Here is a 13,912-nt window from a genome sequence, read left to right as displayed (position 1 = left end):
CTTAGACGTCTTTGTAATCTTCTGTCTTGTATTTCTTTCTCTAGCTTTTCCCCCAAATTGCAATTCCGTCCACATTCACTAATTCTTCACTCAGCAGTTTAGCTAGGGAGCCCCCTCTGTGTGCCAGGTATGTTGGAAACATAGGCAGAAACTTTTGGACAAAACCCCCAGCCCTTGTGGGACTGACACTCATCCTACCTTTTTGTTACCTGCTTTTTTGTCACTTAGCATGTCTTGAACATTTTTCTGTTCTCTTAAATATTTTTCAAGAATGTCTTAAAAATAAATACTGGCTGCACGATATTTCATTTACACAGATAGGCCATGATATATTTATCTATGCTTATCTAGACTCCTATTTCAATCACTTCTAATTTTTTTGCTCAACTGGACAACCTTGTGACAAACATGTTGTACGTAAATCTTGCTGCCCATCTCTGATTATTTCCTTAGAAGCATATTCCTAGAAGGGAAGTGCTGGGTGGAAGGCTTTGTGAGCACTTCTCATGTTTTCTCTTTCTCTCAAAGCTTTATTGAGATATACTTTACAAATTATAAAATTAACTCGTTTAAAGGGTACAGTGATTTTTGGTATATTTACAGGGCTGTACAACTATCTCCACGATTTAATTTTAGACCACTTTCATCGTCTCAAAGAGACCTTGTGCTCATCAGCAGTCACTCCGCGTTCCTCCTCTCCCCCACCCCCAGGCAACCACTAATCTATCAATACTTTCTGTCTCTCTAGATTTGCCTAGTTTGTTCTTTTCACATAAATGGAATCAGACAATATGTGGTCTTTTGCGACTGTCTTCTTTCACTCAGCATCACATGTTCAAGGTTCGTCCGTGTTGTAGCTTGTGTCAGTATTTTGTTCCTTTTTATTGGAAATAATATTCCATTGTATGAATAGATCACATTTTGTTTATCCATTCCTCAGTGATGGACATTAGGTTGTTTCCACTTTTGGGCGATTGTGAATAGTGCTGCCACGAACATTCGTGAATAAGTTTTTGTGTGGACATACGTTTTCATTTTTCCCTGGGTATATACCTTAGGAGTGGAATTTCTGGATCATATGGTAACTCTACGTTTAACATTTTGAGGAGCTGCCAAACTGTTTTCCAGAGTACCGCACCATTTTATATTCCCATCAGTAATGTATGAGGGTTCCAGTTTCTCCACATGCTCACCAACACCTGTTTTTCTTATTTTATTATTTATTTGGCTACGTCGGATCTTAGTTGCAGCACGTGGGATCTTTCATCACGGCACGCGGGCTTCTCTTTAGTTGTGGCGTGTGGGCTCTAGAGCACGCAGGCTTAGTTGCCCTGCAGCATGTAGGATCTTAGTTCCTTGACCAGGGATCAAACCCGCACCCCCTGCATTGGAAGGTGGATTCTTAACCACTGGACCACCAGGGAAGTCCCACCAACACTTGTTACTATCTATCTTTTTGATTGTAGCCACCCTAGCAGATGTGAATGGCTTTGATTTATGTTTCCCTGATGGCTAATGATGTTGAGCATCTTTTCATGTGCTCACTAGCTATTTCTAATGCTTCTGATATATCCTTTCCAAATAGTCTTCTAGGAAGGTTACACCCATCTATCTTCAAATAATGGTGCAAACACTGGCTATTATTTTAAAAATCTTTGCCAACTTCTAGGTGAAGTGGTTATCTTGTCCTTTCTGCTTATGAATGGAACGAACCATTTTTCTTTTTTAAAAACAATGAGATATAATTCACATAACATAAAATTCACCATGTTAAAGTGCAATTCGTTGTTTTTAGTATACTCACTGTGTGTGCAACCATCACCTCTATCCAATTCCAGAACATTTCCATCACCTCAGAAAGAAACCCAGTATCTGTTAGCATCGGTCCCCATTCCCATCCCCGTCCCCTCAGCCTCTGGCAACCACTAATCCTACTTTCTGTCTCTGTGGATTTTGACTCTTTCTCCAGTGTTTCTTGGTCATAGACATTTCCTGTGACTTACAGGCCATTAACTCTGTGTGCTCCTCTCCTGCACTGCCTGCCTCTTTCCTGTTGACTTGCAGCAGCTCTTTACACTGACATTAGCGCTCTGTCACACGTTGCAAATATTTCCCTAGTTTGCCATTTGGCTTTTCGACTGGTCCTGAGTTTCTTGGCCTATGGAGGTTTCTAAGTCTGGGCAGTGAAATACAGTGATCTTTTCCTTTATGATTTTGTTCTTTGCTTTTTCTGCTTAGAAAGGCCTCCCTGACCCTGGGATCAGATAATTATTTAGGTTCTTCTATTCCAGTTTTGTCTTGGTTTTATTTTTCACATTTAGTTATTTAATCCAGCCAGCTTTTATTCTTTGTGGCTGGTACAGTTTCCTGTTGTTTTTTGGTGTCAGTGAGATGCTGTGTGTCAAGGCATATCACTAAACGTGGGCTAAGGATAACGACAACAGCTCACGGCAGATTGAGCTTGGAAGGGTGGAGATTCCTGGGCTCTCGCCCTGGTTTCCCTGTCAGCTCAGCCCAAGGCTCTGCTCAGCCGACTCTGAGCCTCCCTGGCATCCCTGAAGCCCCTTGAGCCCCAGAGGCCCTCGCTTTCACCTCTTCTTCTGAATCATCATTCTTCGAAGGCAGGCGGTGGCCACCATCGGGGCTTTTAGGGATCTTGGTGGTGACGAGACCCCCCTCCCTCTGGTGCACTCCCCTACCGGAGGCCGGTGACAGAGGTTATCTGTTGTTTCTTAACCACATCTTTTTCCACTCTCCCCAGGCGTGGAACAGACACGGGGCCCAGGGTGCAGCTGAGGGCTGTGCTGCAGGGGCAAGGGGCTTCCCCCACTGGGCTGGCTCCACAGAGAGGCCGGGAGGTGGGCCCGCCGCAAAAGGCCCTGGGGGGCCGGCCAGCTCCAGGACCCCTGGCCCTGTGAGACTCAGGTGCTCCTCTGCTTTCCCGTCGAGAGCACTGAGCACACCCTCCCGTGCAGCAGGAGAGCCCAGGGAGCAGTGCCAGGTTCGGGGCCGGTGTGCCCCCTCCTGCTCGGGGCCTGGGCACGTGGCAAGGAGCCATGAATTCCTGTCTTGGGGGCTGACCACAGCCCGGTACGCGAGGCCTGGGGTGTCCTGGCACCGAGGTAGCCGGAGCAGCACTACGAGAGGAAGGCGTAGCCTGCATGAAGGTGGATGGGGACAGGGTGCACGGGCCTTGCAGCTCTTCGGCCACGCGGGGCAGGGAGGATTCCTGGCGCGATACTGGGAGCAGGATGCGGTCACCCAAGGCGTGGGCTGGTGGCAGCTGCTTTGCAGCCGGCGGGGGGCTGGGGTGGGGGTGGGGTTCTGGCTGGGCCCCGACCCTGCTCCGGACCCACGGTCGGCCCAGGCCCAAGTGCCAGTCAGCGCTCCCAGACAGAGACACCGCTCTGTCCTCAAGACCGACTCAGGCAGGGCGACGGGTAACTGACTGAAGGGGAGCTGATGGAGGCTGGCTGCTGAGCAGCTCCAGGCCCTGGAAAGTGGTTGATCCTAATTTGCCAAAGGTCTTGGCCCGGAGTGGTGCCCCGCGTGGAGGAAAGGTGTAGCGGGGAGAGGCCTAGGAGGTGTGGACAAGTGGCCTGGCTAGTGAGGGTGGTGGCACTGGCTCCTCTGTTCCCGCCTCTGCAAGGCCCCATCCCAGGACACGCCTCCCCAGGCCGGGCCATGTGGCCTGGACCACTGTCACCCCGAGGGGGGAGGCGAGGTCAGCTAGCGAAGGTGCCGGGGGGTCCGTAAGCTCCTTGGTTTGCCAGTTCATCCACGCCTGTGACGGGGTGCAGGGAGTGGGACTTCCAGGTGTGGTGCCTCTTAAGCCACGGACCCCCCCACCCAGCCGGCCTCAGAGCGGAAGTGCCTGCCCGTCTTCACAGCGGGGTCATCCACACTCAACCACTCGGCGTGAACTAGGACACCCACGTCTCAGGAGGGGTTTGAGTGGCTGTCAGGGGGTCCCAGACTGGTTGTGTGTGTGTGTTCGGGGCTGTCTCTCTCTATGGGGGGTCTCTGTCTCTGGGAGTTTGTCTCTGAGGGGATGGTTGCTCCAGCATCTGAGAGGGGCTTTGTGTCCCAGTCTCTGTGATTGTGTGTGTGGGGGGGTGGTCGCCATCTCTCTCAGAAGGGGCTTTGTGTCTGTGTCACTGAGAGTCTGTCTTTCGGACATGTCGGGGCGGGGGGACTTTTACAGGCTTGAGGGGGAGCTCACTGCAGGTGGGGTTCAGACGAGTCCCCAGCCGCTGTCTGTTTCAGCATCTCTGGCTGGTTACCCCTCCTACAGGGCCTCTCTGGGTCCGATAGTGGGGGCGCAGGCCCCCACCCTCAGGCTTGGTCGCTCAGGGTGGGATCTGGGGCTGCCACCCAGAGGAGGGAGGTGAAATGTTGGGGACTCCGAGCAGGGTGGTTATGCTTGGGGGATGTCTCACCATGTCAATGTCGGCTCTGGAGAAGCTCTGCTTCTGGCACTGGCAGGCTCTCACTTGCCAGAAAGGGGAAACTGACTTGATCCATGTGGCTTTTAAGGAAGCTTCTCCCATCCCTTTCCTGCTCCCCCGCGGGGAGAGGGAGCTTGAGGCAACAGGGAGCAGACCAAGGGGGAGACCTGGGAGACTCCTGTGTACTCAGGGCGACAGGCAGGTTCACGTACAGAAGCTCTGAGGTTGCACTCCAACATCACCCCCATTTTACAGATGAGAAAACAAAAGCACAGCGAAGTGAAGTGATTTGCTCAGGCTCACGCGGAGAAAAAGCGGCTGAAGCAGGCACTCGAAGGGCCTGTGTGTGTGTTGCGGGGCTCTGGTTGGGGGCAGAGGAAGGAAGTGACCTGGGGCCTGTAGTTCCAACATTTGTTCAGCCCCTGGAACGGGCTCATTGCCTTTGCTTTGCCCCCTAGGGAGCCGGGGAACAAGGGGGTGAGATAACTCACCACACCCCCTGCATCTGCCCCTGCTCTCGAGACATGAGGGCTGGGGCCCCAGGCACTTAGCAGCTACTCACCCATCCATCTGACAAACCCTTTCCAAGTACCTCCTCTGGGCTGGACCCAGTGCTGGGCCCCAGCTGGGAACAAGGCCTGGTGCCCTGTCCCCACCCCCCGAGGAACTCCCAGGCAGGCGGTGGGGGCAGCTGCACCTTCAGGAAATTATGGCCAGGGCTGATAAGCCCCGTGACGAGGGAGAGGCACAGGAATCGCACTGACCACGACTTGGTGATCAGAGAAGGCTCCCTGGAGGAGGGGAGGTTCTCTCTGCTGAGACCCGCAGTTTGGGTCAGGCCTGGTGGTAGGAGAGAACATGAGCTGGGAGGAATGGGCTGGATGGGGGTGGGTGGTGTGGGCTCTGGGGCTGGGCAGACGAGGGTCCGAGCCCCAGCTCTTCTTGGCTTCTTTCTCCGTGGCCGGGGACAAATGATTTTGCCTCTCAGGGTCCCCGTTCCTCCATCTGTAACACGAGCCTGATGTGTTCCGTGAGGTGTCCAGAGCCTTCCTCTCAGCCAGTCCTCTCCCCTGGCCGGCTCGAGCCCCTGGAGGCCCAACCTCGCGTCCTCCGTCCTCGCCCCGATCACCCTGCTTTGACGTATCCCTGCCACTCCTCCAGAGCCCTCATGGCGATGGGCGGTCTGCAGTGGGGGCCATATCCTGGGCCCTACTTATTATCCCCAGCACTCACAATACTTGGCGAACAAGGGGCCTGTGATGAATATCTGTATAGGAATGAAGTGAGCATCTACAACCTACCAGGCACCGTGGTCGGTACCGGGGATGCCACAAGAACAAGTCCCCACAGAGAGCATTTCACAGGTTGACAAGTGCAGTGAAGGAAGTAAAGGGGTTCTGTGATGGTGACTCTGTATTTAGACACCTGGTCAGGGCGGGCCTTCCTGAGGAGGTGACCCTTGAGCTGAGACCTGAATCCGAGAGGAGCCCGATTTGTGAAAATGTGGGCAAACTGCCTTTCAGACAGAGGGAACAGCAGGCACAAAGGCCCCAAGGTGGGAGTGTGCTTGCTACATTGCAGGAACAGTGGAGGCCAGTGTGGCTGGATCGGAGTGAGAGGAACAGTAGATGAGATTGAGGAGGTAACAAGAACAAGGTCATGCAGCGTCTCATGGGCCACGGCGAGGACCAGCAAGATGGGGCCCACAGGAGAGTTGTGAGCAGAGGAGGGGGATGGGAAGTAGCTGGATTCTGGATGTGTCTGGGAGTAGCAATGGCGGGACTGATGGACAGCAACTCAGTTTCTTTTTTCTTTTTTTTTTTTTTTGCGGTACGCGGGTCTCTCACTGTTGTGGCCTCTCCTGTTGCGGAGCACAGGCTCCGGACGCGCAGGCTCAGCGGCCATGGCTCACGGGCCCAGCCGCTCCGTGGCATGTGGGATCTTCCCGGACCGGGGCACGAACCCGTGTCCCCTGCATCGGCAGGCGAACTTTCAACCTCTGCGCCACCAGGGAAGCCCAGCAACTCAGTTTTGATGCTGCTCATCTCGCAGGGGGTTCAGGGTGTCACCCTGTTTTCTGACGCCTCACGCTTTGTGGGGGCTCCCTGTGAGCGCCCCCTTTGACCCCAGGCCAGCTGGTTCCAGAGCCCTTGCCCCAGCATCCACCATTCTGCCGCTGTGGGATGGACTGAGCCCTCCCTCCTCCAAGTCTCTTGTGCCTGGGGAAAGGGGGGCAGGGGAGGGAGGTGGGTGTGGCCCCCCTGCCCAGCCTTCCCCTCGGATGCCGTGGGTTCCAGACGCACCCAGGGCCCACGTTAAACACAGATCCCGGGCTGACTTCCAGAGGACCCAGGCCTGCTGGTTGTGCATCCTGTGTTGTGACCAGCCCCTCCAGGAGGTTCCCTTAGCCTTGGCTCCTCATTTGTCAAGTGGGGATAAAAACACCAGCCTCATGGGCTGTTGGGGGGGGTCATGGGAGGCGCCCACCACTGTTCTTCAGACAGGTGCCCCAGAGCAGGGTGGTCTCAAAGTATCACCATAGTCATGTCAAGGATTGCCCTCCACCCTGAAACAGTGACCTTCCTACTTCTTTGGTCCTGGCACCTCCGTTCCTCAATATGATGCTTTTTTCTTTGAAATTTGAATTTTCTGGAAATGGTGCTGGCCTGTGAATTCAGCAGTTCAAAGGGGTCCTGGATGGATAGCCCAGGCCCCAGTGCCTGGTACATAGTAGGTGCTCACTAAAGGGTGGTGTGAGGGGGTCTGTTAGTACCATTTCTAGCCACAGCAAACTCCCCTGCCAGCTTGTGGATTTGGCTGTACTTTCTGGTCTCTGGACGTTAGCTCTTGCTGTACCCTTAGCCTCCAGTGCCTTTTCCTCCACCTTCTCCACTTTGGAGAGTGCTCAGCAAACATTTAAAGCCGCTAACTCTATGCCCTGCAGAGGACACACAAAGATGGAAAGGGAGCAGGGAGGCTGCCTTGGGCTCATGGTCTTGTTGTGGAAAAATAGCTGTGAAAGCTGAAAGCTTCCTCAGGAGGGGCTGTTCGCTTCTGAGCAGATCAGGTATTCCTTCTGTTCACTTCTGAGCAGATCAGGTATTCCTAAGACTGCATTCCTAAGGCCCTGTGCTCATCCCCACCTTGTACCGTGTCCCCAGGGACCTTTCCATACCCTGCACACACTGTATTGCCAAATTTTCACGGAAGGTAGGGGCACTATTACCCCACCTTACAAAAGTGGAGACTGAGGCTAGGAGAGGTGAGTCACTTGTCCATGGAAGATGAGGCAGAGCTGGGACTCAAAGCCAGGACTGTCTAATTCCCAAAAACCAGGATGGCAATGTTGCTTGCGGTGGTTGTGCAGACCCCAGAGAGGCTTCTGAGCAGGACACAGGGTGGCCAAAGTCTGGGGAACACATGGGTTCAGGTTTCTCTGCTTCAGGTCTTCTCAGAGCCTTTAATGTACTACTGTGCACGTGATTCTCCATGCACAAGAGGCTGCCTTCTCTTGGGGAATCCCTCTTTGCACTGGCTGCCAGGAAGCTCAGAATCAAATTGGTGGCAAGTGAAACTCTGGTCTGTGTTCTAGCAGTTGTCTCCCTTCCCACTCTGAGTATCCCTATAACCCGACTAAAATTTTTGGAACAAGACAGAGTATTTTCTTTTTTTTTTTTTTAAGGTTGTTTTGATACAATCAGTAAGACATGATTAAGCCTTTCCCATAATGTTTTTTCGTCCATTTGTTCATTCATCCATACAGGCAGTATCGATTCTGGGCTGTGGCCTGGGGTTGGGGGACTCAGTTATCCATGACTGGGATCTAGAATTTCTTCTGGGCCTTTAAGTTTTCAGGCCCCCATCAAAGACTGCACTCTCATCCTCCTCCTCCTGGAGTCTGCTTACTGTTCCCACGCTACCAAAGAGAAAACTGAGGCTGCCAGTTAGTGCCACGCCCAAGATCCCAAAGGTAGTAAGTGGTGGAGCTAGGGCTCGTCTAACCTTGCCTCCAGGCCACGGGGATGCTACCTTGAGGGCATGAGGGCCATGGCAGAGGAGTGTGGCTTGGACCTAGACCTTCGGGCTGTATACTATGTCCTACTTCCTGTCCCATTGCTGCTCTTTATAGGACAGGAATGAGGGTCCCAAAACCCTGGGAGAGGCAAGACTTCTAAGGGGCTGGCGTGGCCTGGGGGATTCCAGATGGTGGTGGGAGGCCTCCCCTCAAGGCTTTCCCTTGAAGGATAAAGGCCCCTACAGTGGATGCAATAAGGCCATTGTGAGGGCTCGGCCTGCCATACCACGGGACCCTCCGTGCCAGGCCCTTTACTGCTTGGGTGTGAATTGGATGTTGTCTTCCCCTCCAGCCTCCCACGGAGGCAGCGGGTAAGAGCAGGGTCGGGCCCAACTAGCTGGCCTGCTTCTGCCCAAGTATTTAATGTGAGCGTCAGCTGCCCACCTCCACAGCTCCACCTTAGAATAAGCCGACGGACTCCCACAGCCTCAAGGTCCCGTGGGCACTGCCTCACTGCGTGCCAGTCTCACTGTGCCTTTGTGCTTCCCCACCTCAGGGCCTTTGCCAGGGTCATCCTGGCACCTACCTGGGAAGCTCACTCACTGCCTTCCCACCCGCCTGTCCTGGCCCTTACCGTCCCCTGCCTGTTGGGTGTCTGTCTCCCTTCTCTGGGAGCGCTCACAGCTCTGTGATCCTGTGTGTATTTTGTTCCTGCTGGGGCACCGGCACCTCTGCCGGGGTCTTGTGGGTATGAATGGCCATGAGTACACGGCAGAGCGGGGTACAGCCCAGTACCCTGGAAGACTCTGGATGGGCCATCCCCGCCCCTGAGCACACAGGGAGTGGCAGCAGGTTTAGGGAAGGCAGGGCCTCCAGAGAAAGGCCAGGTCTGGTCCCAGTCATCCTCTCATCCCCTCCAGGCAGATTCGAGGCCCAAAAGGCCGCCCGCCCCCGGCCCCCTGCCATGGGAGAAAGGAGTCCTTGGACAGTGGGAGCATACGAGGACTGGATGAACCCGTGGGCTAGGCAGAGCTGACCAAAACGCCCTCCAAAAGCATGAGAACAAACCTAGGGCCAGAATTTTGCTCTGTCTTATGTAGAAGCACATGGAACTTCCTGCCATGTCCACTGAACAGACTAATTGTCCTTTCAGGGATCACCCTACCCACCCTCTGGCACCTTCATGTCCTTGATCTCTTCAAACCCAGAAGCACCTGAGTAGTTCACTGTGTGTTATATGCATAGTCACAGTGATATATACATTTTATTTTAGTATCAATTACATTCCATTACTCTCCCCTTTTATCCTACTTAGGGTATGTACGTAGGGAGGGAGGTTATAACTTCGTTGCAGGTAGAAAGGGAGCACATTACAAACAGGGTCTGTAAGGTTGAGAGAAAGCAGGTGTGTGCTCAGGGGAAGCTGTAGTCCTGTACGTGACACAGGAGCACTGTAATGCTGCCGTACTGCAGTCCTGTGACACGGGAGCACTGTAACGCAGCAGTCAACCCAAGCAGGCTTTTCCCATCTTGGCTGGCCCCAGCCTGGAAATTTAACAACAGCTGTTTATCAGGTATTTCTTTCACTTGCAATATATAGTTCACCCATCACCATACCAACCCTGTGAAAAGAGAGGGACTATTAAATATTTCCACCATACATACATATGACAAGACTAAGGCATGGAGGGCTGAGTTGCTTGTCCAAGGTTATACAAGAAGGGTAGGGTCAAGACTGAACCCTAGTGCCTAGAGGAATAAGAAAAATTAAAAAGCCTGGATAAAGTTAGCTCTAGAAATGCAAGCCCTACTGTGAGGACAGTGTCAGAGCCGGTCTACAGCTTCGTCTTTACGCTTCCTAGCAGCCAGAGCAAACAAAGAAATGGATTACCACTGGAGGCACAGTGGCCATTGGAGCTAAGAACGAGAGTTCCCCAGGAGGGATGATGCAGGATGTGGTGGGTGACAGTCTACTACCGCCTGTAGGATGTGGCGGGTGACAGTCTACTACCGCCTGTACTGCAAACACTGGGATGGTCTGGTCATTTTGATCACCCAAGCACAGTGTGACTCTGAGGTGGGTCCAGAGAGCAGCTGCTGGCCTGGCTTGCTCTGCGTGGCAGGTGGAATAGAGGGTGTGTGAGAGGAGGGGAACCTGAAGCCCCAAGTGTTCCTGCGGCGGCGGTTCGGGCTCGGCTCTCTCCAGCAGAGCTCTGTTCCATCACATTGTTCAGTCAGAAAGGCACCCACTGGTCCATCCACACAGTGACCAGCGCTCACAAGTCCTGCTCTGGACTGTCCAGCTAGGGCTGTGGCCATAGGTGGGGATGTCTGTCCCTGTGCTCTCAATTGCCCCTCCAATCTGGGCAGAGCCCCTCGCATCTCCCCCACCAGGCAGCATGGTAGTTAGATGCACTGGCTCTGGTCCTTGGCAGGCTGGGGTTCAGCCCCCGGCTCAGCCTCTGGGGTTGTGTGAGCCTGGGCCACCATGAAGACACCAAAGAACCCGTATCACGCTCAGCCAGCAGGCAGAGGGGAGCCAGGACGTCTGTGCGGCCAGGGTTGGCTGTGGGGGGAGGAGGGGAATGCTCTCTTCACTGCCTGTCAGGTCAGCGGTTCCTCAGCTGCTGGGGGTGAAGCTGGCATGGAGGGCCCCACTTCCAGAGTGAAACCAGGCTCTGCCAGTAATCTGGGCACTCACACTGGGGTCAGGGCCCAGGACCCAGAGCAGAACTGAAAGGGAGATGAGGCCTGTTACCCTCTCGGCCTGGCCCGCTTCCTCCCAGTGATGCTGAGGGCCTAGAGACAGTGGGGAGGCTGGGGGTCCAGGCAGGGCCGACTGCAAAAGCAAGAGAAGGAAGGAGCCCTCTGCACCTAACCCGTTTTGCAGACGGGAAATAGAGACAGAGGGGCTGGCTGACAGTGAAAGCTGCTGGGAGAGCAGAGGCCCTGCTTCCCATGCGCTCCAGCGTGTCCAGTGCTTGTGTAGGTGCCAGGCGAGGCTCCCAGGCTGAGGAACTTGGTCGTGGGGGACATATAAGAACTTGAAGGGTGAAGATGCCCTGGCTAGTGCTGATCACTTAGGGCTGGGATTTACTAGCTGTGCAACCTCTCTGAGCTTGTTCCCAGAGCTGTTCTCCCCAGACTGCTGTGTCCAACAACCAGGGCAGGACTGGCAGCTCCAAGACCTTCTGGGAGTGGGCCTGGACCAGGAAGAGCCCCAGTTTGACCAACCCTCTCTTGCCAGGCTGCCCAGTCCTGGGGTCACCATCCTTCTATCAGAACCCTGGCACCTGTGTGTCTGGAGCATGCTTAAGCGTATGGCTTTAAGGACTGACTCTTGCACCACCTTTTGAAAAGTCAGCCCCTCATGGAGGTCAGGTCTGCCAAAGCCACTGTGCCTGGAACTCACCTTTGTTCCTGCCTCTTGTTTCCTCCTCCCCAGCTGGCACTGCCTTGGTGAGAGCTGTGGTATCTCCAGGTGCGCCTTGCTGTCTGTCTCCTGGCTCTTAGGAAAAGCTGCTGGAGGGAGGAGGGCCCAGTTGGGTCTCCTCTGTCCATTTCCCACATCTTGCTCCTTCCCCCACACTCTTATCTTCTTTTGGCCTCTGCTGGAAGCAGCCATCGATCATCTCATGACCCCAGAGAAACAATCTTACCAGTCTTATCACAGGAGGAAGTGGAGGAGATGGGGGCAGTGAAGGGGTGATCTCCTTTCTGAGAAAACGATGAGAGCTCCTGGGCCCCGGGAACAAGCATCTGCAGGGTCAGCCAGGTTCAGTCAGGACCCTTTTGCTGGCAAAAGGGTAGGGGGTCATCTCCCACTCACTCTGAGCCCCACGTGTGTTGAATGTCATGGGAGACTGCTGGGCCCCAGGTTTTGTGTGGGCTTCTGGCTGGCTGTAATTGAGGCCAGCCATGCCAGGCTTTGCCCCTTTGGGCACATTGGCAAAAGAGCCCCAAGAGCCCATAGCTAAGCTACTCTGCCAACCCCCTCCTTGCCCTAAGACTTGAAGGCAGGACAGATTAGCTAGGTGTGGGGCAAATGACTTTACTTCCAAGATTTGAGGTTCTTTTTAAGATGTGGTGATAGTATCTGCTTCCTAAGGCTGCGGAGGAGCGGAGCTAAAGGTATGATAAAGTCCTGGGCCCCCAGGCAGAGTCAGCCAGCACCATTAGAGGGAACTTGGGTTGGATACCCTCACGTCCACTCTCTGGGTTTACTGCGATGAGGTGGCCAGCAGCCACTGTGACTGGCAAGGGTAGGGGGTTGGGGGGTTTTGCTCCACCAGTGGGAAGAGAAACAGGTGTCAGCCAACAGACATGTCAGAGCTGGAATGTCCACAGGTCCAGGTGAAGCAGAGGTTGGCCCTTAGGCCACATCGGGTGCTGGGGAGCTCAATGTGTGTGTGTGTGTGTGTGTGTGTTGGGGTCGGGGGAGCTGGTGCTGTGGCTACAGGCAGAGGGCCCTCTGCAGGCTCCTGCAAGGCAGAATGCTAGGACGCACTCCAGGCTTGGGGTGCCTGCTCAGCAGCACCACGAGCATGCACTCAGCAAGCTAGCCCCTGGGGAGGCCTGGGTGGGTGAAGGGCCATCAGAGACAGGCCTTGAATGTCTGCCTTGGTCTCCTAGAGTTCAAAGCCCAAGCTACAAGCAGCCTGCTCCAGCATCCAGGAGATTCGGCGATGCACACGTCTCGAGATGCCTGACAACCTCTACACCTTTGTGCTGAAGGTGAGTGACAGCTTTCCACACCTGGGAGGAATAGACACAGACCTCAGGGATCCCACCCAGCTCTCCCCTCCCTCCCTGCCAGGTGAAGGATCGGACAGACATCATCTTTGAGGTGGGAGATGAGCAGCAGCTGAACTCATGGATGGCCGAGCTCCGGGAGTGCGCAGGCCAAGGGTGAGACCCTAGGGCCCCACTCCTGGCACAGCTTTTACTGCTCCTCCTGACCTACCCAGATTCTTAACCCCAACCCTTCTCCAGCAGACTCAGCACAGACCCAGAGATGCATATTCCCTCAGCCTTAGAGCCCGGCACATCTAACTCTCCAAGGGGAAGCACAGATTCCTTGAACCAAGGTGAGGGGTCAGGGCCTTTGTCCTCCGGTGTGTCGGAACTCAGCCCAGGACATAAGGCACACACAAAGGATCACCGTTACCTGTCTCCTTCTCTATCAGGTGCTTCTCCTGGGGGGTTGCTGGATCCAGCCTGCCAGAAAACAGATCACTTCCTGTCCTGCTACCCCTGGTTCCATGGCCCCATCTCCCGAGTGAAGGCAGCTCAGCTGGTTCAGCTGCAGGGTCCTGACGCTCATGGAGTGTTCCTGGTACGGCAGAGTGAGACTCGGCGTGGGGAGTACGTGCTCACGTTCAACTTCCAGGGCATAGCCAAGGTATGGGGCGAGGCAGGTGGGCTACACCCTGGCCAGGTTCAAGGCCCT

The 13,912-nt window shown here is 54.5% G+C and overlaps 1 protein-coding gene across 9 annotated transcripts in view; it reads left to right on the top strand.

The window, feature by feature from the left end:
* SH2B3 (SH2B adaptor protein 3) overlaps positions 1 to 13,912 on the top strand; it is a 40,032-nt gene that overhangs the window by 21,651 nt on the left and 4,469 nt on the right. For 4 of the 9 annotated variants that reach the window (XM_027124770.1, XM_027124768.1, XM_027124765.1 and 1 more), the window contains exons 3-5: positions 13,096 to 13,197; positions 13,280 to 13,371; positions 13,456 to 13,864. In XM_027124770.1, the coding sequence (XP_026980571.1) occupies positions 13,096 to 13,197; positions 13,280 to 13,371; positions 13,456 to 13,864 (603 nt within the window). The remainder of the gene's footprint in view (positions 1 to 13,095; positions 13,198 to 13,279; positions 13,372 to 13,455; positions 13,865 to 13,912) is intronic. The other 5 variants (XM_027124766.1, XM_027124763.1, XM_027124767.1 and 2 more) reach the window with 3 other exon arrangements.

This window comes from Aethalodelphis obliquidens, unplaced genomic scaffold (genome assembly GCF_003676395.1).
Source record: "Aethalodelphis obliquidens isolate GAN/ISIS:26980383/991018 unplaced genomic scaffold, ASM367639v1 scaffold28, whole genome shotgun sequence".
NCBI classification, from domain to species: Eukaryota; Metazoa; Chordata; class Mammalia; order Artiodactyla; family Delphinidae; genus Aethalodelphis; species Aethalodelphis obliquidens.
Note: the sequence above shows the minus strand (reverse complement) of the source record. Positions and strands in the feature narration are given on the sequence as shown.